The sequence below is a fragment of the Emericellopsis atlantica genome (genome assembly GCF_019669845.1).
Source record: "Emericellopsis atlantica unplaced genomic scaffold F5Z01scaffold_17, whole genome shotgun sequence".
Lineage (NCBI taxonomy): Eukaryota > Fungi > Ascomycota > Sordariomycetes > Hypocreales > Bionectriaceae > Emericellopsis > Emericellopsis atlantica.
The window spans coordinates 60,192-79,640 of NW_025764719.1; the positions used below are offsets into that span (position 1 = coordinate 60,192).

Here is a 19,449-nt window from a genome sequence, read left to right on the forward strand (position 1 = left end):
TTCTATCTACCTGGTAGCTAGTCTAAACCCGAACGTCATATATTAATAGCTCTTATTTAGTATACTACCGTGTTAAGTACTTAAGTAATACGATACTATGGCCGATATAGAGAATAATAACGCTAGGGACCTTAGCGAGACGATTAAGCCTAAGTCACCTAGACCGTTCGATAGCAACCTAGGATAACTAAACGGGTTCTTAACTTAGCTTAAGATATACTATCGACTATTCCCTACTAAGCTCGCCGATAACATAGATAAGATCCTTCACGTAGGAATATATCTCACCGGCACGGCCTTAGCGTGGTTCGAACCACGTATAAGGGATTTTATAGAGACTACGGCTAACCTCTAAGATAACGAAACTTAAGCTATATTCGCAAGCTTCGAAGGTTTCGAGAACACTATTAAGGACGTCTTCGGGAATATAGATAAGAACCGGGTTAATATTAAGACCCTACGAACCCTAAAGCAAACGGGATCTATTACGGACTACGTATTAAAGTTTCGATAACTATCTAGCAGACTCGGATAGGACGACGAACCCCTTATAACCTACTTCTTTAATAGTCTAAAGTTAGAGGTCCAGGAGCAACTCTACGATAAAAATATACCTAAGTCCCTCACGGAGTATATCACGAACGCGATTAGGATCGATAACCGATTATACCTAAAGCGCAAGATATTAGGAAAAGGGAGGAATATAAATTAATCGTACTTAAACTTTAGAAATAATAGTAACGGAGGACGTCGCTACTATCTAAACTAAGGACGCCCCCGATAATAAAATATAGTATAGGCATATACGACAAACCTAGGACCTATAGACCTAGACGCTATATAACGATAACTCGCCGCGATAGATAATGATAAGAAAAACTCAACCTGCTATAACTACGGTAAGCTAGGTTATTAGAAGCGCGAATGCCGCTTACTAAAGAAGGGGCGAAGCTAGGGCTAGAGACTAGTGCCTAAAGGTAAGCCGAAGTAACTAAATATAACTAAGTCCGGCTACGATACGAAGTACCTAAGCTAGTCTAAGGTGCCATGCCCTAACTAAGTAGCTAACACGGAAAAAATACTAAAGAAGGTTAATAAGCAACCTATAAACCAACTAGTAGCGCACGAAGCCCTATACTAGTTAGGATACTATAATAATAACTACTATGCCTATAAAGGCGGTAAGGAGGAATCGGGATAGTTTCTAAAAGCCCCGAAGGCAAGGACCCTTACTATTATATAGAAAATCACTATAACCCTTAAGGATAGCGATAATTCGGGAAGCGATATAACCGATACCCTAGACTACGAAGAAGAACTACTATAGAAGAAAAGGATACTTAAGACTAACCTACTATACGGACGAGTAACCCTACGAGAATAGATAAAAGCAGCGATAGATCGATACGACCCCCTGCCGCAAGGAAAAGACCTCTAGATAGTTATCCCCGCTTAGACACTAGACGGAGGCATTAACTAGGTAATAGACCGAAGAACGGTCTTAAGAAACGACCCACGTATACACCTAGATACGCCAAAATACTTCGAACTCTTATAGATCTCTTATATATACTACTTTTATAGAACATATATACCTAATAAAGGAAGGTATTAAATCTACCTAATCAAGGGACTAGCCACCCGCGTTATCAACGACCTATACGAAAAGCATAAAGCAAAGTTCTACGAATATATATACGCAGAACCTAGCATAGGATATATAATACTAAGGTAGTTAGTAAAATACCCCGAAGCATACGCACGAGACTAGAAAACGTGGCGCGGATATTAGTTAGTAGACTATCCACGATACGCTAAGGCAAAGGTATTCGATTAGTATAGAACCAGGGAATAAAAAGAGATAGAAGAGCTCCGGCGACACGAGAATACCGCAAAGGCATTACTCGGCATTAAGATAGTTAAGAGCAAGGAATACGCCTTAAGCTACGGACAAGGGTATAAGGGATACGAGAAGTACCCTAACGGTATAAGATTACCGTTCGACCCTACCGAATAAGCGGATCGAGATTATATTAACTAAGGCAAGACAAACCGTAAAAAATATACTAGAGCGAGGGAAACGCTACGCCTACGATATAGGATCGGGGCACGAGAATGCCTTATTCCGCAAGGAAAAGCATATACGTAGTGTATTATATATAGGCACTTCGAAGGATATATACTAGACTACGGAGTCTACTACTACGGGTATATATATTACCTATACGAAGAAAAAGGAAAACGATATCCCTCGATATACCTAGAGTTATACGATAGTAGCTACGCATACGACCCTAAGGATAATAATATCGATATAGAATACTACCCGTTAAAAAACTATTAACGTCGCCTATAGAAAGGGCATAGGACGACGAAGGAAACCTAAAGACCCTCTACTCCGTAGAGATAGATAGAGGATAGAAAACGGTTTTAGAAGTCTAGATTAACGGATATTACCTACGAGCACTATTAAATAATAGGGCAATAGGTAACTATATCTTACTAATAGTAGTTAACCGATATATATTACTATAGAATCATAAGACTCGGGTATATAAGCTTTTTAATATTAAAGGATAAAGTTTCGATTACAATAATAGAACTATCGACCGCGAGACCGATTATCTCGACGTAATAATATAAGGACACTATAAGACAATCGTCTTCGATATTATAGACTTATATAAATACGATATAATACTAGGTTACCTATAGTTAACGAGAAATAATCCGGTAGTCGATTAGCGCACTAGCTAGTTAGCGTGGATAGACACGATAACGCGATAATCACTATTTAACTAGAAGAAAGCGAATATTCGCGACGACTTAGCCTCTAAAGGACCTTTACCGAAGGATATAAGCGAGCCGAAGCAGGCAAAAGCCGTAGTACTAACCGAGAAGGCTATATAACCGGGTATACAATATAAACAAGGAAAACGAATCCTCGCTAACATTATACAAAAGATATTTAAGGCAAACTAAGCCTTATAAGAAGAAAGAAAGAAGAAACCTATAATAGAAGAAGAACGAATAAAGAATATACCGCTAGAATACCGAAAGTATAGCAGGTTATTTAAGGAAACCCTCGAAACGGGTATTCCGTAATATAGTTAGTAGGATCACGAAATCTATCTTAAAACTAGAACCTCGACTAAGTTCCATAAACTCTATAACCTTAACGAGAAGTAACTTAGAATATTACGAGAATATATCGACGAAATACTTAAGAAAGGCTATATTCGAACCTCTACCTCGGAAGTAGGATATCCCGTTATATTCGTGCTAAAGAAGAATAGGAAGCTACGACTAGTCGTGGACTATCGGTAGCTTAACGATATTACGATCAAAGATAGGACACCCCTACCGCTTATTAACGAGCTTAAGGACAGACTTCACGGTAAGAACTAGTTTACCGCTCTTAACCTAAAAAGAGCCTATAACCTAATCCGCATAAAGAAAGGAGACGAATAGAAGATAGCTTTTCGCACTAAGTTCGGTCTATTCGAGTATTTAGTAATACTATTTAGCCTTACTAATACTCTAGCTACCTTCTAGCGAATAATTAATAACGTACTCAGGGAGTACCTAGATATCTTCGTTATAGTATACCTAGACGATATTCTAATCTTCTCGGAAAACCTTAAAGAACATAAGAAACACGTCTACTAGGTACTAAAAACACTTTAAGATACGAACCTCTTAGTTAACCTAGAGAAGAGCGCGTTTCATATATAAGAAACCGTCTTCCTCGGATACACGATCCGACCGAACGAAATCCTAATAAAATAAACAAAGATTAATATAATTAAGGAATAGCCTATGCTAATAACGCTTAAGGAAGCTTAAGCGTTCGTGGGATTTACGAACTATTATCGACGCTTTATACGCGACTTTGCGAAAATCATAGCACTACTCACGGGACTTACTAAGGGAAAAGGAGAATTTAAATAGGAAATAGAGTAATAAAAAGCATTCGAAGGATTACGAGATACTATATTATCGAATATAGTACTTATAACCTATGACCCTAAAAGACTACTCGAATTAGAAATAGACGTATCGGACTACGCTATAGGAGTATAAATTAGTTAACGGGACGATAATAATAACGTACGACTAATTATATTCTTCTCGAAGAAACTCTACGGTACGGAACTAAACTACCCTATTTACGATAAGGAATTCCTAGCAATTATCGTAGCTATTAAGGAATTCAAGTATTATATACTAAGAACGAAGTTTACTACTAAAGTTTATACCGATTACTAAAATATCTCCTACTTCGCGATAATATAAGAACTTAGCGCACGATAAACAAAATACGCTAAATTCTTAGCCGACTACGATATTAAAATCATCTATCGGAAAGGTTCGGAAAATAGCAGAGTAGATATACTTAGCCGCCGACTAGACTACGATACCGAAGTACTAAAAGCCAAGGGCTAGATACTTTAATAAAATAACAAAAGAAACTACGTATAAATAACACTCAACCTCCTTATATTTAGAGTAGAAGCAAACACTATATACTACGACAAAATACTAGAATAAGTATTAAAATATAAAGAAGAAATACCTAACGACTGCGCGATAGAAATAGGAAAAGGACCCACTAAGAATAGACTGCTCTAGATACTACCGCCGCTACGCGATGAAATCTTAAGTAATATTTATACATATCCTACGGCAGGGCATTAAGGAGTTAGAAAGACTCTTAAACGAATACGACGAACGTATAACTACTAAGGAATCAAGGCAGATATCGCACGCGTCGTCGGACAATATAAAGATTACGCACGTAGCAAGGCTACGCGGTATAAACTATACGGAGAACTAAAGCCACTACCCGTACCTTTAAGACCATAGGAATTAATAGCCTTCGATCATATTACGAAGCTACCTAAATCCAAGGAACTAAGATCTAACGTCGAATATAATAGTATATTCGTTATCACGGACCGGATAAGCAAATTCGGATATTTCCTACTATATTAAGAAGCAATAGACGCAGAAACACTCGCATATATAGTACTCAAACACATCGTGGCCAACCACGGCCTTCCGGAAGAAATTATTTCGGATCGAGGGACGATATTCACCTCGAAATTCTAGCAAGCCCTAATAGCTTAACTCAGAACAAAGCACAAGCTCAGCACCGCCTACTACCCTTAGACGGATAGGCAAATAGAAAGGTTAAATTAGATATTAGAATAGTACCTACGGTGCTATATTAACTACGAATAGGATAATTAGGTCTCGAAGTTACCACTCGCCTAACTCGCCTATAATAATACACCTACGGAATTAACTCAAATCTCACCGTTCTACGCGAACTACGGATACGAACCCGAGTTTAGCAGCAAAACACTAAGAGATAGACCCTTAGCTAAAAAAGCTATGCTTAAAGCAGACTAACTACGCTTACTACACGAACACATGAAAAAATAACTTAAATTCGTACGCACACGAATATCGAAGTACTATAATAAGAAAAGATCGAAGGGACCGATCTTTTAGAGAGGAGATATGGTCTACCTACTACGCAAAAATTTCACAATAACTCAACCTTCACCGAAGCTCGATTATAAAAAACTCGGACTATTCAAAATTAACGAAATTATCTTAGACACTAACTATAAACTTTTATTACCCTTAAGTATAAAGATACACCTAGTTTTTTATATTTCACTACTCGAAAAGGCACCGTAAAACGCAAAAACAAACTACGAACTAGAAGTTCTCGAAGAACTTTACGAACTAGAACGGATTATTAATAAGCGAATAATAGACGGAGAAGTTAAATACCTTATTAAATAGAAAGGCTATGTAAGTAACGAAAATACATAGGAACCCGCTAAGCACCTCAAGAACTACCGCCCCCTATTGCGACAGTATCATCAAAGGGAAACATATCGGGCATTACGGACCAATCGATAATCCCAAAGGCCCCTAACTCTTAAGCACGACCAACTACTTACTACTCCTTAAGAATGGCCTCCTCCTAGGAACGAATGCCATCCTCCTTATCGAGATCCCTTATACCGCGCGCCACGAGCTCAGAAGTACGCTTGCGCAAGGAGTCGCGCTAGCGCTGTAACTAAGCCCGACGAGCCAATAACTCCTATAGTTCCTTATCGGACTTTTCTAAATCCGCCTCCACTTTCTTTTATTCTCCGATAACACGTATTACTACGCACGGTTAGCACGTATATACTACGCAAACGAAGCAAGAACACATAATACAACGCCACACTATTGCTATTACAGACCTTCCGCGCACTAATGCACGCGATATAACGACGAGAATCGTCGCTTATACGATAAACGCGCTTCGTACGGTAGCAACGGGTGCAGGGCATCTTGCTATCGTCTCCGTTAAAATGAACGGCCTCGATTAACGCGGCGCGATAGGAATCGTTAATTTCCTTATAGGTAGTACGGCGTTTCTATACACGGTTAGGCATAATAAAAGGAAGAAGTTACCGAGCACGACTTACAAAGGACGACCAACGGGTTTTGATTAATTCTAAGACAGAATCTCGGAAGGGGAGACATTATATTACGACCCGGTATACGACCGCATGCGCCTCTTACGTGCCCCCTACTTTTTCCACCTATTATATAACACCCGTATACCACGTATAATAGACGACTATAGGCGACTAGCGACTATAGTCGACTATACCCTAAAGGCGCTCGTAGACGATAGTCGACTATCGTCGACTATATAACATTTACTTAATATATAGGAAGCCTAGCTTCACTATAGTTAGTCTCTACCTAGCTCCTTAGCTATTAATATAATTATCTACGTAAGATCTACTATCTCGCATATAGACTATAACCCGACCGCTTAAGTTAACGATATCCTAGTGTACTCAGTTCAAACCCGACTTCTATTCTATCTACCCGGTAGCTAGTCTAGACCCGAACGTTATAATGTAGCCACGTAGGTTATTAAGGCGATCGCCACGCGTTAAAGATAACGAGGATAATCGGGGTAGCGCTTATTTAGCGATACCACGACCTTCCGACGACGCGTAGCCGCTAATTAACGGCGATCTATATATAGTTATAGGCGTTAGAGGGTCGCTAAACGTATCTAGGGCGTCGATCTCGACTAGCTTAGGCTATCGCCGGCTATAGAAGGGGTAGAGTAGCCCGACAGAGGTAGCGCGTATTCTATCGTGTTTTTCGCGTTATAGGTGTATGTCGTAGACCGTAGGAATCGATAGCGGTAGCTCGGGTATTTCTACCACTAAAATAGATATTAAAACACATAGCCGAAAGTGAGAGATTAATTAGACCTACCGTTTAATATAATACCGCCGGTTAGTAAGGAAAGAACGCAGGAAAGGGCTATATTCGCGGATGTTATATAGTGTTATAGGGGGGAAATTACGGTGGGTCTAGTAGTATAAGGATCTTATATATATATATAGGCCCGTCGCGTAAGGCTTTAAACACTACCCTATATAGCGGTAAAATGAAGCTTTTCGCGATCTATTCTATATTATCCCCTTCCTCGATAGCCTAGCTTATTTATGCCTGAAATTCGGGCGGTATCGCGTTACTATAGAGGCCTGGATCGTCGAGGTAATTCTACTATAATAGACGTTAGTATTCGGCAGCGCTACTAGTATGAACTTGTGAGATAGCTAAGATAGGCTGCACGCCGGAATTTTAGTGCTTTTCGATAATCTCGCGAAGCTTTAAATAAAAGCTAATAAACGGCCTTTTGAGGTTATCCTCTTCTACTAGGTTAGTCTCGAAGCTAAGCCCTTGGAGCTATGCCTTGCACTAAGCCTCTATCTCGGCGGGCAGCAGACTATCGATATCTATCGTCTCGAGAGGCTCCTATATTTCGCGAAGAAGCTGCTGCTATAGGCTATCGTCGTTATTATCGAAAGGAACGCCCTAGTCCGGGTTAGCGGTTATATAATATAAATCCCTTAGTATGCTAGATCTAACATTAAGTCGGTTCTTCTAGTTACGGATAATATGCCTATTCCATAGATAAACAAAGTTAGTAAGTTTATCGCGGATTATCTCGCCGTAGATAGCGTAGACGGCTACTTAATCGACGAGGCTATCTTCGCGGAAGAGGCTATAGCCGATTAATTCGTTAAAGAAGATAATCTAGCGGTCTATAACGCTACGCCGTAGCTACCGCTACTAAGACTCGATCCTCACGTTCCTTATGCTTAGGCTATATAAATAATAGCTATCTAGCCGATCGCCTTAGGCATAATAATGAATATTTCTATCTTTATCGGTATATTTAACTTTCTTAGGGCTAGCTTTAGCGAGTGACGCTTACGCCGCTACCTATAGCAGCGTCTCTATGCCGTGGTTAAATCTCGTGAAAAAGGGCCGCTTTTATAGGCGCCGGACGGCCTTAAGATATTATTTTAACGTGCTAAGAGATATTATTACTAATCGGCCCACGTAAAACTATATAATATAGCGGGAATAGGCGTCGATATAACCGTAAATCTAGAAGCCGACCTTCCTAAGCTTTTTATAGCTATCGAGGGACTATAAGAAGTTCGGTCCGGGCACGCGAAAGTCGCCTCTTTACTTAAAGTTACTATCACAACGGCTAGCGACTTCCTCTAGAAAAGCAGCCCGATAAATATCGTATAGATGGCGCTATGAGACTATAATTTGCCCCTTCTAACGAATATATTAGTATAGCAAGCCCTTGCTAAAGCTTAAGGCCGCGCCGCTCCTCTAGAGGTCTTAGTAGAGGAATTCGACGGCGTTATCGAGCCTCTCTTGTTATTCTTTAACGGTCCTAACCCGGCGTTTCATACCGTGCTACTAGCGGACCTTCTTTACAGCCGAGAGGTAAGCGTGGAAGCCTCCTTAATAAAGCTCCCGTAGAATCGATATATCGGATAGCCCGAAGTTAAAGAAGAGGTATTTAATCCGATCGATTAGGGCGTCCGGGATATCTAGCGCCTAGTATCTTATATCTAAGCCCCACGCCTTTAGCTAGCGTAGTAAGGTCTGTCTATTAATAATAGGATCACTAGCTTCTTATAGCCGTAAATTAGTATCTTCGAGAATATTATTAATTAGGGTATTTAAGAAATACTAGCCGTAAATATAGTCTTCTAAGATAGTTAGGGTCTAGCGGGCTATTAGACGAGGGGTAGTCTATAATGCTAGCGCTCTTTTAAGCGTGATTTTTAATATAGGATTCCCACCGTTACTAACGATCGTATCATTCAGAAATTCAAGAATCTAAGTCGCTGAGAGGCCCTTATTGCGTGCATCTAAAATTAAGGCCTAATAATTTTCGATATTCGTTCGTGGCGGTATATTAAAAAGTGTGTAGGTTATAAAGTATGGGAGGGGCCACCGGTGTGGTGTCGTTGCACTGCGGGGGTTGATACCGTTGGCACCTTGTGATCTAATATCCCACCGTACCCGGGCGCTCCCACGATAGATGTTGAATATAAATAGAACTAAATAATCCCATTGGAGAATATTTAATAAAAACCGACAATATCAAAGGCATTATTGAATCATCTCAAAAGCAAATAGTTCCTGAAAAATTGACTGTGGTATAGATGTCGCTAAATACTGTCAACCGAACATACTCAACAGATATCGTCTACATTATAATTCAATCTCAGGAGACATCAGTGAATAAGGCAAGCACCGATGATACAGCATAGTCAGGTGCTTTCAATACATAACTAACTACACCAAAAAATAGTTGCAAGATGAGCTCCCGGCGCCGGAAGAAACAAATGGGTATCACGCTCGCGAGCGCACTGAATCACCACCTCGACACATCATCAAAGCAGCAGAGCCGCGAATCCCAGGGACGCCATGACCGCGCTCGCTGCCGGGACACCCAGCGCACCAGCCGCGTTGCCGTTGCCGTTGCCTTTGCCATCACTGTTGTCGTTGCCATTGCTGTTGTCGTTCTCCTCATCGTCCATGTTCTCGTTGCTATCATCGCCACTGTCACCGCTGTCCTTCACATCGTCCACCTCGCCGCCGTACGGGCCATTTCTCGGTGAGATGCTGCTGGCGACGGCCTTGGCCCTGCTGCGGTAATCATCCAGCGTGTGGTTGCTATCGGCATTGATCATGCCCACCATGCCGCCAGCACATTGGCCGTCGACGGACGAGTAAAAGGCAATGGGCTCTGTGTTGTTGATCTTCACGCGGAAGAGCTTGTCCTGTGAGGGTTTTTAGTCAGTGAGTGCTCTTGTATAGTTGGGGTTTGAGGGCTCACTGCTTGATCGTCCATCGTGTCCATGAAGCCAGAGAAGAAGCCCGAGCCCATGTCGAGAGGAGCGCAGGGAAAGTCGTACAGGCCGGTCACGACGCTGTGGTTGCCCCGCGCGAAGCGGAACTCGACCATGTCCCCCTTGTCGGCCTGGACGTTGTTGGGCTCAAAGGTGTTGTCTGCCTTGGCGGTGATGGTGATGGTGTCGGCACACGCCACGGAGAACAACATGGCCGCGGCCGCGATGAAGGTCTTGGTGCAATGCATGTTTCTGTTAGATAGGCAGTGATGGTGTTTGGAGTTTCTGTGCTGGCTTTCTGTGCTCAGGGGCTATGAGCTGCACAGACAAAGAAAGGGAAGGCTCCTGTTCATATATACACAAGCTCACCATTGCCAAGAAGAAAGGTGTTCAGACAGTTTTTAATCCTGTTCCAGCATGATGCTGCACTCGCAGGTCGTCCTAATTACCGTGAGACAAGTTGAGCAGCTGCCTCGCCTCCCTTTGGCAGCGCGCTGGGGCTGATGATGCTGCCAAGCGTACGGGGTACTGCTTCACCTCTGCGACGACGACTAATGCTCCCATAAGGGGAGGCTGAGAGCGCTTGGGCGAGATTGGATTGTCTGTATGTAAGAAATCGCTATGCTTCTCCATCAAATGTCTGCCCATGATACACATAGATATGGCAAGCTGGCGAGCCTTTACTATCTGCTTTCATGCTGGTGGGAAGCTTGGCCCTCTCATGGATCAGGTAAATGTGTTGTGCGGAACTTATTTCGTTTCCTCCGTGACAAGACAGTGCCTGCTTGATTGTCAGACCTGCATGAGACCGCTCAATCGTAGTCTGGGGAGCAGAGAGGTCCTGTCTGTCTCAGTCTCCCTGGGCCAAGCCTTTGGCCTGCAGCGACATCATCGGTGGGCTGCAAAGCTGGCAGACTCTGGGTGAGAGGGAATAAAGCAGCGTCAGTTTCTGAGTCTGCCAAGCTTCGTTTACGCAATGGTTCGGATCAGCCAAGACGATGGCGTTTCTTGCGATGGCTGAGGGCACTGAAGCCCGCTAATACTTGGTCAAGTGCAGCTGTTGGCGGCCGTGGTCGGAGCTCCAACAGCTGGACACCAGTGCCAGCCAAGATAACCTGCTGGAGCAAGTCGGAAGAAGAAACTAGATACTGTACTAGTAGGTAAACTAGGTATCATGACGGCTCCTGTGGCCCACATCGGGCCCAGGGCTCCATCGACCGGCCCGGGCTCGAGAACAATTCCATCGGCAGTGGGCGGCTATTATACTAATTACTGTGCTACGTACTATCAGTCGAGACTGGCAGTGGGCGGCCCAAGAGGCAATGCCGGGAGAGCGCTCGATCTACGCAGTACGTACGTACACATTTTTCATCCGGGCTAGTGAATTTTCTCCAGCTATAGTCTGGATAGTGGACGCCAGTCGACACACAGTCGACATTTCTGCTGGCATCTCGAGTCAAGGGAGCGTCTTGGCGACAGGCGGTGTCATGTTGGGTGCGGCTACCCTGCACCAGATGTGTCGAGGCTGGTGTGCAGAGCAGAGCACTTGCGGAACAACGCGCAACAAGGATTGCGTTCGACTTGAGATCTAGCGCAGTTAGTATAGAATGTGCCGCGCGAACAAGTCCCTCATGGCGGTACAGACTTTGTTCCGTGCGGGTGAACAATGACACTCATTCTCCGGCGTCCACTCTTGTCCATAGCCTTCACCGGGTTGATGTGTTCCATCAATATTAAAATACGTAGAAGCTTCTTTCTCTCTGACGCTCGTTAGTAAATCCGTAATAAACCATTCCCCCCATTCAACGTAGAGATGGAAGACACTGGTGCTCGTCCGCAACATGAAGCGTCGCCTGCACCCATCAAGTATCTACGCAGCAGGCGATCGCGGCAACATCAACCTCCAGTCACAAGCCCGACCACCCGGTCCACCCCGCAAGACCAGGCTGCAGGGGGAGAGATGCTTCGTACTCGGAGGTATCTTAGCCTCAGGCGCGCGACGCTGCACGAGTCATTCGTCCCTGAGCCGCGATGCACGTTCCTGTCGGGCCCGGATCGCGCCCCTGCGCTAATTTGCCAGATCTGCTTCGAGCATCGCTTCGACCCAGCGAACAGCACGGACGCGCCCAACCAGGACGACTCTTTTGTCATCATGCCGTGCGGTCATGTGGCCTGTGCGCCATGCATGGGCGTTTGGCAGCAGCACCAGCAGCAGCAAGAGGAAGGCCCAGGCGCCGCCGCCGCCACCTGTCCCTTTTGTCGACTTGTGTTGCGCCACGGCGTCTGCAAGCATCGCCTCCCGGCGAGGTACCTCACCCGTCGGGGGATGCTGTCAGCGAAGCTCCCCAGGACGATCCCCGACGGGGGCAGGATCCCGGATCATTGTCGCGAGTGCGTCGATGGCGTCCTGCTGGCCGAGTTTGGGCCCCGGCTGCGCGCTGTGTCTGCGCAGCTGGCGCTTGCCCGGGGTAGGTTGCGTGCCGTGCGGACGAGGGCTGTTGAGACAGGTGAGTTGTTGTTGAACCCCGTGGAACTGCTCGAAGCAGTGGACGTCCTCGAGCAGCACCGGGAGTGCTTGACGCGCGAAAAGGAGGCCACGAGGGAGAGCCTTGGCGCGGGCGGCTGGTAAGTGACTGACTTTGTAGGTGTAACACTGTCAGGTAATATTCGTCTTCAAACGCTCGACTGGAGTCCTCGACTAAAGGTGAGGGCCTGAGGCACAAGTGCCCTTCTAAATCTACCTACCCGGTACCCGCAGACAGCCTGCGTCATGCTGCTCGACGGGGCAGACAATACGTAGTACCTGGAAACTAACATAAAGCAAGCTAACAAGAATTCAAGATTGCTGAGTTGATGCCATTGTCCACCGGCCAGACTCGGAAACGGCATCGTGATCGGGCCGTGACCGACAGACCGACCAGCCTAACAGCAGCCATGAGCATATGCGGTGAGTAATAGAAAGACTAAGCTTCGGTCACTGCCCGAGTCAATGTGACCAGGTTTGACGGCTGGGACTGACTTGTAGTTGGAGAGGACGGCGAGCTGCCTATTTCTTAGCTTTATTATTAGTTCCGGTCCTCAAGGATTGAAGGCTTCGCATTATCGAGAGCTGGTGGGGACCGCGTTAATTAACATGTATGGCGTGTGTGGCGTCAAATTTTGGGCTACATGGTCAGTTTCAGCCCTCTTCCATCCGTGCCATTTGCACCAACGTCGTCCACCAAGTCATCATCATCATCATCATCATCAAGCAGAAAGCGAAATGAATCCGTCTCGTCCTCCTCTCACGTCTTCATCGAGTACGACATTTCCATGGCCAGGCGCCAGGCGAGCTGGGGCCACACACAGTTGTTGTTGATCGTCGAGTCCAGTCCCCATCCATCCATCCAGTTCCCTGGAAGCGGCACGGCTGGCATCTGTCCGTCATGGAACTAGCGCTGCGCATCAGGCCGAACTAGCGCCTGCCCGGCCTTGGATGATCGACTTTACCTTCAGCCCTGGTCCCTGGAGTCCTGGACCGCTTCCGCGGCGGCGAAAGACCGCGGGGGACGAGTGGTCACTTGGTCCTTGGGCTCGCCAACAAGTGCAGGTCACGTCACTCACTAGTAGATCGCACGCGAGCGGAGCAACCTGCCTGTCTGGCGTGCCTCGTCCGCAACTCGCACGGCCAGCGGCAACCTGACTGCCGTGCTGGAGATCATGATTGCCTAGACGAGTAGGCCTTGCGTGGTCCGGTCCTGTCCTCGTGGTGGCGCCGTGGCGGTGCCACCGTGGTGTGGACCGTGGACCTGACGATGCCGGCGTCTGGCAGCATCGACAATTGCTGTCTGTCCACTCGACAATGCTCAAGCTGCTCCAGGATTCCCATGGAGCTCCAGTCCCCCGACCCATCTTGTCTCACAGCCACGGCCCACGAGACCGGTCACTGGCCCATGGCTGTGGTCTGTCTCCCGCCCCCCAAGGATGGATGATCTACGCACGCTATCGGGGACCAAACGGCACACATCCATCCACCCATCAGGCAGCATTGAACCATCAGCTCTTTGGAGTAATTGCATGCGAGCCGCAAGGTTGCACTGCGTACATACGGAGACGCATAATCACGTTCAGTAGCCATCATGGTGGATCGGCACACATGAGTCTCCAACAGCAAGACTCATGTCCCCTGTCTCCTTGACGTCCCATCGACATGTGCAGAACTCTGCTGACCCATAGGAGCCCCGGTGGCCTGCACTGGCAGCTCGGAACGGAGGTCTGTGCTCAAACCACTTTTCCATATTACTTGGTTGATCGCAGATTCACAGCAGGCTTGTTTTGTTGGACCGCCACACCAAAGGTTCAGTCTTCCTATAGCACACCCTCCCGGACGCTGGCATTCGCAAGCCATCCTTCCATGACCTAATTAGCGTGGCTCGCCCCCGGCGCTGGTGATTGCTCATCACTGGCCAGCCGACGTGCGTACTCCGTATCGGAGCAGGATACAACAGCTTGTTCGGGCTTGGCAGAACAAGCTTGGTATCTGCTACGTCCCTGTCTCGTTCGGTCGGTGCATATCGGATGCCCTGCGGGCAGGCAGTGCACACCGATCAACGCACGCTAGGCCTAGTATTCCATCAACTAGTAGCCTTCTACGGGATTTTCCCAGACGCTGCGCGCTAAAGATAGCTTCCAGGACGGCGAGCGACCGCCGCCTGTGGAGGAGGTTTTATAATAGTCTCGCGACCTAGTCACGTATCAGCCCTGTACTTCACACCCAGAGAGGCGTGGGCATCCCGACAAAGAGATCAAGGGACCGACCGGCCGATTGACCGAACGGAGCCGCCTGTCCAGACGTCCTCGCCTCTTGAACCCTGTTCTCTCGCGGCCTCTTTCTGCGCAAGCTCCCTCTACCACTTGATGCTTAATTTTGCACACTGCGCGGCCCGAATACATAATCTCCTGAACCATCTCGGCGAGATCGACTAGGTTGCGTACAAGATCCTGTTGATGTTGAGCAAGGACAGGAGAAGAGATCCAATTCTGCTGCCGCGAGTCTCTTGGAGTCCATACCCATCGCTACACGGATCCATGCCTGGCGGGTGAGCTCTGAAGAAGCTGTCATCGACTTTGCATCCGGCCGAATCACATTGATGCTAATAAATGTCAACACCTGCGGTAAGTGTCCCCCGATCCCGATATCCCCCCTTTCCTCCCACACACTCTGCGTGGTGCGACCAGTACATTTTCATCCATCTAACTCCCCCTCCTAGCAAAGGGCCAATCTCGCGCGCATCCGGGACAACCAGAGACGATCTCGCGCTCGCAAGAGGGAGTACCTCCAGGAACTGGAGCAGCGTCTCCGGACATGCGAGCTCCAGGGCATTGAGGCCTCGGCAGAGGTCCAGATGGCCGCCCGCCGCGTCGCGGTGGAGAACAGGCTCCTCCGCGACCTGTTGCACGAGCAGGGCGTCGGCGACGACTACATCCTGCACTACCTGCAGCAGCAGCAGCCACCGCCCGGCCAGCTTGGCGCGCACCCGGACCTCAGTCCTCTCGCGGCAGCCCAGCTCCCTGCGGGTGCCGCTGGATCATCTGTGCAGTCGCTCCAGCATCTCCTGGCACCGCGACGACCCACGCCCTTGGAATCGAATGCGCCGCATCTGCCAGGACAACAGGCGAGCCGCGAGACGTCCATCGCGAGTGCCTCCACGAGCGCATCCTCTTTGTGGGAAACGACGCCGCCCCAGGCCATGCCGTCCGGCTATGGAACGCATCATGTGAGCGTTGGGATGGCCCCTGGCGCACCCACGTACGGGACGCCTGTGTACTCGACGGAGATGACGCCTCGACAGGACGTCTATGAGACGCAGCAGCATCAGCCGCCGCCGCCGCGACAACAACTACCATCACAGCAGCCGCAGCAGCAGCAGCAACCACAGGGATTCCCAGCGCAGCAGATGCAGCATCTCCCCGGGTCGTCGTTGACCTACAGTGATCCACATGCGCCCTTTCACCCCAGTCAGCGCGACTACGGCGGCTACTGATGATGAGATTGGAAACACTGATGGTGAAAAGTCCTCGTACTTGGAAGTGCTTCACGACGATGGCGGAAAGACACCGTACTCACTCGACAAAGTCGCTAGCGCTGGTGTGTTTTGGCGAGGCAATATCCCTGTCAGGAGTGGTGCCAATATCGAGCAATAATTGCAGCCTGTGAGCGTTATGTACTCAACCATGGGCGGCTCGATTTTGCTCACCAGCGCTATCGACTTTATCGAGGGAGTACGGTAGTCAAGAAGCAACGAGAAGCTATGCGTGAAGCTGAGTCAACAGCGACACGGGAGATGACGATGTTACGAGGTTACGTGCGACAAGTCGACTCGAGATAAACACGGCTGGTCAACGGCAGGATCGCTCCAACCTTAATCACCGCTTCCAGCAGCGCGCAGGAGTCGAATGAGGAAATTCCTTTTCGCAGACGACGTGTATGAGGCGATGGCTCAGTGGGTCCGGTCAGGTGTCGTGAACAACCTCTGGGCCATCATGATGCAATGATTAATGGCGGGAATGGGTGATTTGGACACAATGGGCATTAAAAGGAGCCAGGCGCGTGCGGCGTTTGGGGGGTTGTCTTGTCTTTGTGGGAGTTTGGCACGGACGGCGGTCCAGGTCGACGACGTTGGCAGCGTCGAGGTCTCGGGGCGTTAAAGGGGTCGTCTCTTGTAAGATTTCCCCATGTGCAAACGCGCCTTGACAAAGGAGGCTGCTCAAAGTTATTCGGTGTTCGAGGTTCGGAGATTGTTCACACATGCATGGTATATGTGATGGACACATTGGCCTCGCTTGTCTTCATAGGACTTGGTCCCTAATACATATAGGTAATAAGAATACTTTGTCGAACAGCCGCATCGGAGGAGTCCTGGTGGATGTAGGCCGTGACAAAGGCTCTGCCTCTTTGTGACGCACCGACGGCAGCTCTCTGAATAAAGACCCGAGGAACAATGACAAGCACTGGCAGAGACGGTCTTGCTCATTGTCGACGAACAAACTGTTGTCAATCGCTTGCACCGCTGGGACAAGCATAAATAACAAACAGCAAGCCGCCGCCTCCCACTGATTCCAGTAACACAACAAGCAACGGTCCCAAGTCCCCTTAGCGACAAATTGAATATCTTCATTCTCCCTCGCCTCGTCGTCGATCACCAGACTACCAAGTCCACCAGCTTTTCCAATTCCAAGACCATGCCTGTAAGACCCCCGTCCCCCCTGTGCCCATGTACACTGATAACTGACGTGAGACCAGCCCAAGAAGCGCAAGGCATCATCCACTGCCACAGGCGGCAGCACGGCGAAGAGGGCTCGTACCGCCACCAGCTCGGGTGCCAGCGGCAGTGCCACGACAGCAGACGACCTGCGCGCCCGTGGCTGGCTTGACGAGCACAGCGTCATCATCGACGGCAGCAGGAGGACCCGTCGCGAGACGAGGTCGACCGCAGACGAGCACGCCCAGCTGCTGGCCGAGAGGGCCCGCCAGGAACAAGAGAGACGCACTCGTATCGCCAGGCGGAACGCCTTGAGGCGAAACAGGACAAGTCGGGTGGCCAGGGACCAACCACCAAGGAGTCCGAGTTGGTCGCCTCCCCATCATGAGCCAGCGCCCGAGCTTCAGCCAGCTCCTCAACTCCAGCCAGCTCCCCAGCTTTGGCAGACCCCTAACCGCGCCGCGCCATCCACCCACCGCGCGCCTGCGCAGAGCTCTGCCGCGCTCGCTCTCGCGACTGGTTCCGCACAGGCGAACCAAGGAGGAGCCCGGCCCACCTCGCCCTTGACCATCCCGCTCGCTCAAACACTGCGAGATTCCCCAGAGCCGTCGTCCCAACGCGCGCAGAACTCGCTGCCCGCATGGCGCACACCGGCTGGCTCTGCTGGCGCGGCCGCGCGCGTGCCGCCATCCAGCCAGGGCCGTACGCCCTTCTCCGGCGGGCACGCGGGGAACAGCTCGTCGTTCGGTCTGCCTTCCTTTGACCCAGCCACGCCGAGACTCGGTAACAACAGCACAATGGTGCTCTCGTCCCCTGACCCGATACCAGACACGCCAGCCAACGGCCCATCCTCGCCTCCAAGCGCAGAGACCCCGACAGCGGATGTGCTTGGATCCGCCTCAAGTTCGGGGAGTCAGAGAAGCAGCGGCTTCCGCGGTAGCATGCGTGGCAGGCCACAGCCCAACCTTCGCCGCGAGACTCTCGAAAGGTCGGCCCGTGGAACGCGCACTGAACGTTATAATCCACCAAGCCAGTCCCCCTTCCATCACAGCCTTGCCAGCTCCTCTAGGGCATCGCAGGGGGTGGACAACACGCCGACCCCGATGGCGCGCTCGACCTCCTCGCGAGCAGGCCATGGCACCACTCAGACGCCGCAAGCGGACCCGGATATGACGTTTGGCTCGCTCTTCACGGCGACGCCTCCGCGCGTCTCTGCTGGGCCGGACTGGTGGGTTGGCCAGTCTCGCGGCCCGACACCAACGCCTGCCAACCCAGCCCAGGCCGATAACCCCAGCAGCAGCAGCAGCCGCCATGCCTCGGCTACAGGTCGTAGACGTAGGAGTAGAGCGCCACGTAGGACCTTGTCGAGGCGAGAGGCGACCAGGAGCCCAGGCGGTACTGTAATGACCAACGGCGATGACGACGGTAGCACTACGAACAGCAACACCGAAAGTGACGAGGACGACGAAGAGCAGACCCCCTACACCGGCGCTAATTCCGTTGGACCGCGCAACCGCCACCAGGCGTCTGGTTCGGCCCCGACACCCGAGCAGACCGAGGAGCAGCGGGCGCGCCTCGCTGCGGTGGAAGAGACTCTCGACGCTGCGGAGCAGGGCACGTTCATGTTTCCTCGTCCCATGCGGCACTTGAACAGCGGCCGTCTTCCCGCACTGCAGCAACCGCCGCGGGCCAGGCCTGCCCCACCATCGTCTCCGCTGCTTGGTATCGACGCGATCCTCGGCCAAATTAGGTCGTCACGACGACCTGGGGACAGAGACGACGAGGAGGACACCGAGGAGGCAAAGCGTGAGTAAGCTCCGAGGCCATGGACGCAGAAGCTGGTGGGCTGACGAGTGGATCGTAGGTGAGCCTGAGGAGTGATATCGAGGATGCGTATTCGGGGTCGATTTGGGAGCTGTGGTCGTATCATTGCATGTCTG

At 49.2% G+C, this 19,449-nt stretch overlaps 4 protein-coding genes across 4 annotated transcripts; 3 read left to right on the forward strand and 1 right to left on the reverse strand.

Moving 5' to 3' along the window:
• Positions 1–9,475: 9,475 nt before the first annotated feature.
• F5Z01DRAFT_658042 (uncharacterized protein) lies at positions 9,476–10,648 on the reverse strand. Its single transcript, XM_046263676.1, has 4 exons — positions 10,249–10,648; positions 9,728–10,192; positions 9,579–9,662; positions 9,476–9,522 (listed from the first exon to the last, which is right to left on the reverse strand). Exons 1-2 carry the CDS (start codon positions 10,514–10,516, stop codon positions 9,810–9,812), a joined length of 651 nt encoding a protein of 216 aa, XP_046117100.1. The 5' UTR covers positions 10,517–10,648; the 3' UTR covers positions 9,476–9,522; positions 9,579–9,662; positions 9,728–9,809.
• A 1,433-nt stretch (positions 10,649–12,081) lies between these two features.
• On the forward strand, positions 12,082–12,932 carry F5Z01DRAFT_637438 (uncharacterized protein; the record flags this gene model as incomplete). Its single annotated transcript, XM_046262281.1, has 3 exons — positions 12,082–12,775; positions 12,815–12,893; positions 12,914–12,932. The coding sequence occupies 3 exons, from the start codon at positions 12,082–12,084 to the stop codon at positions 12,930–12,932; spliced, it is 792 nt and encodes a 263-aa protein (XP_046117101.1).
• A 2,475-nt stretch (positions 12,933–15,407) lies between these two features.
• F5Z01DRAFT_637439 (uncharacterized protein) lies at positions 15,408–16,291 on the forward strand (the record flags this gene model as incomplete). The annotated part of the gene is made up of 2 exons (XM_046262282.1): positions 15,408–15,422; positions 15,518–16,291. The coding sequence occupies 2 exons, from the start codon at positions 15,408–15,410 to the stop codon at positions 16,289–16,291; spliced, it is 789 nt and encodes a 262-aa protein (XP_046117102.1).
• A 1,198-nt stretch (positions 16,292–17,489) lies between these two features.
• F5Z01DRAFT_675100 (uncharacterized protein) lies at positions 17,490–19,390 on the forward strand (the record flags this gene model as incomplete). Its single annotated transcript, XM_046265113.1, has 3 exons — positions 17,490–17,495; positions 17,551–19,315; positions 19,374–19,390. 3 exons carry the CDS (start codon positions 17,490–17,492, stop codon positions 19,388–19,390), a joined length of 1,788 nt encoding a protein of 595 aa, XP_046117103.1.
• Positions 19,391–19,449: the final 59 nt, after the last annotated feature.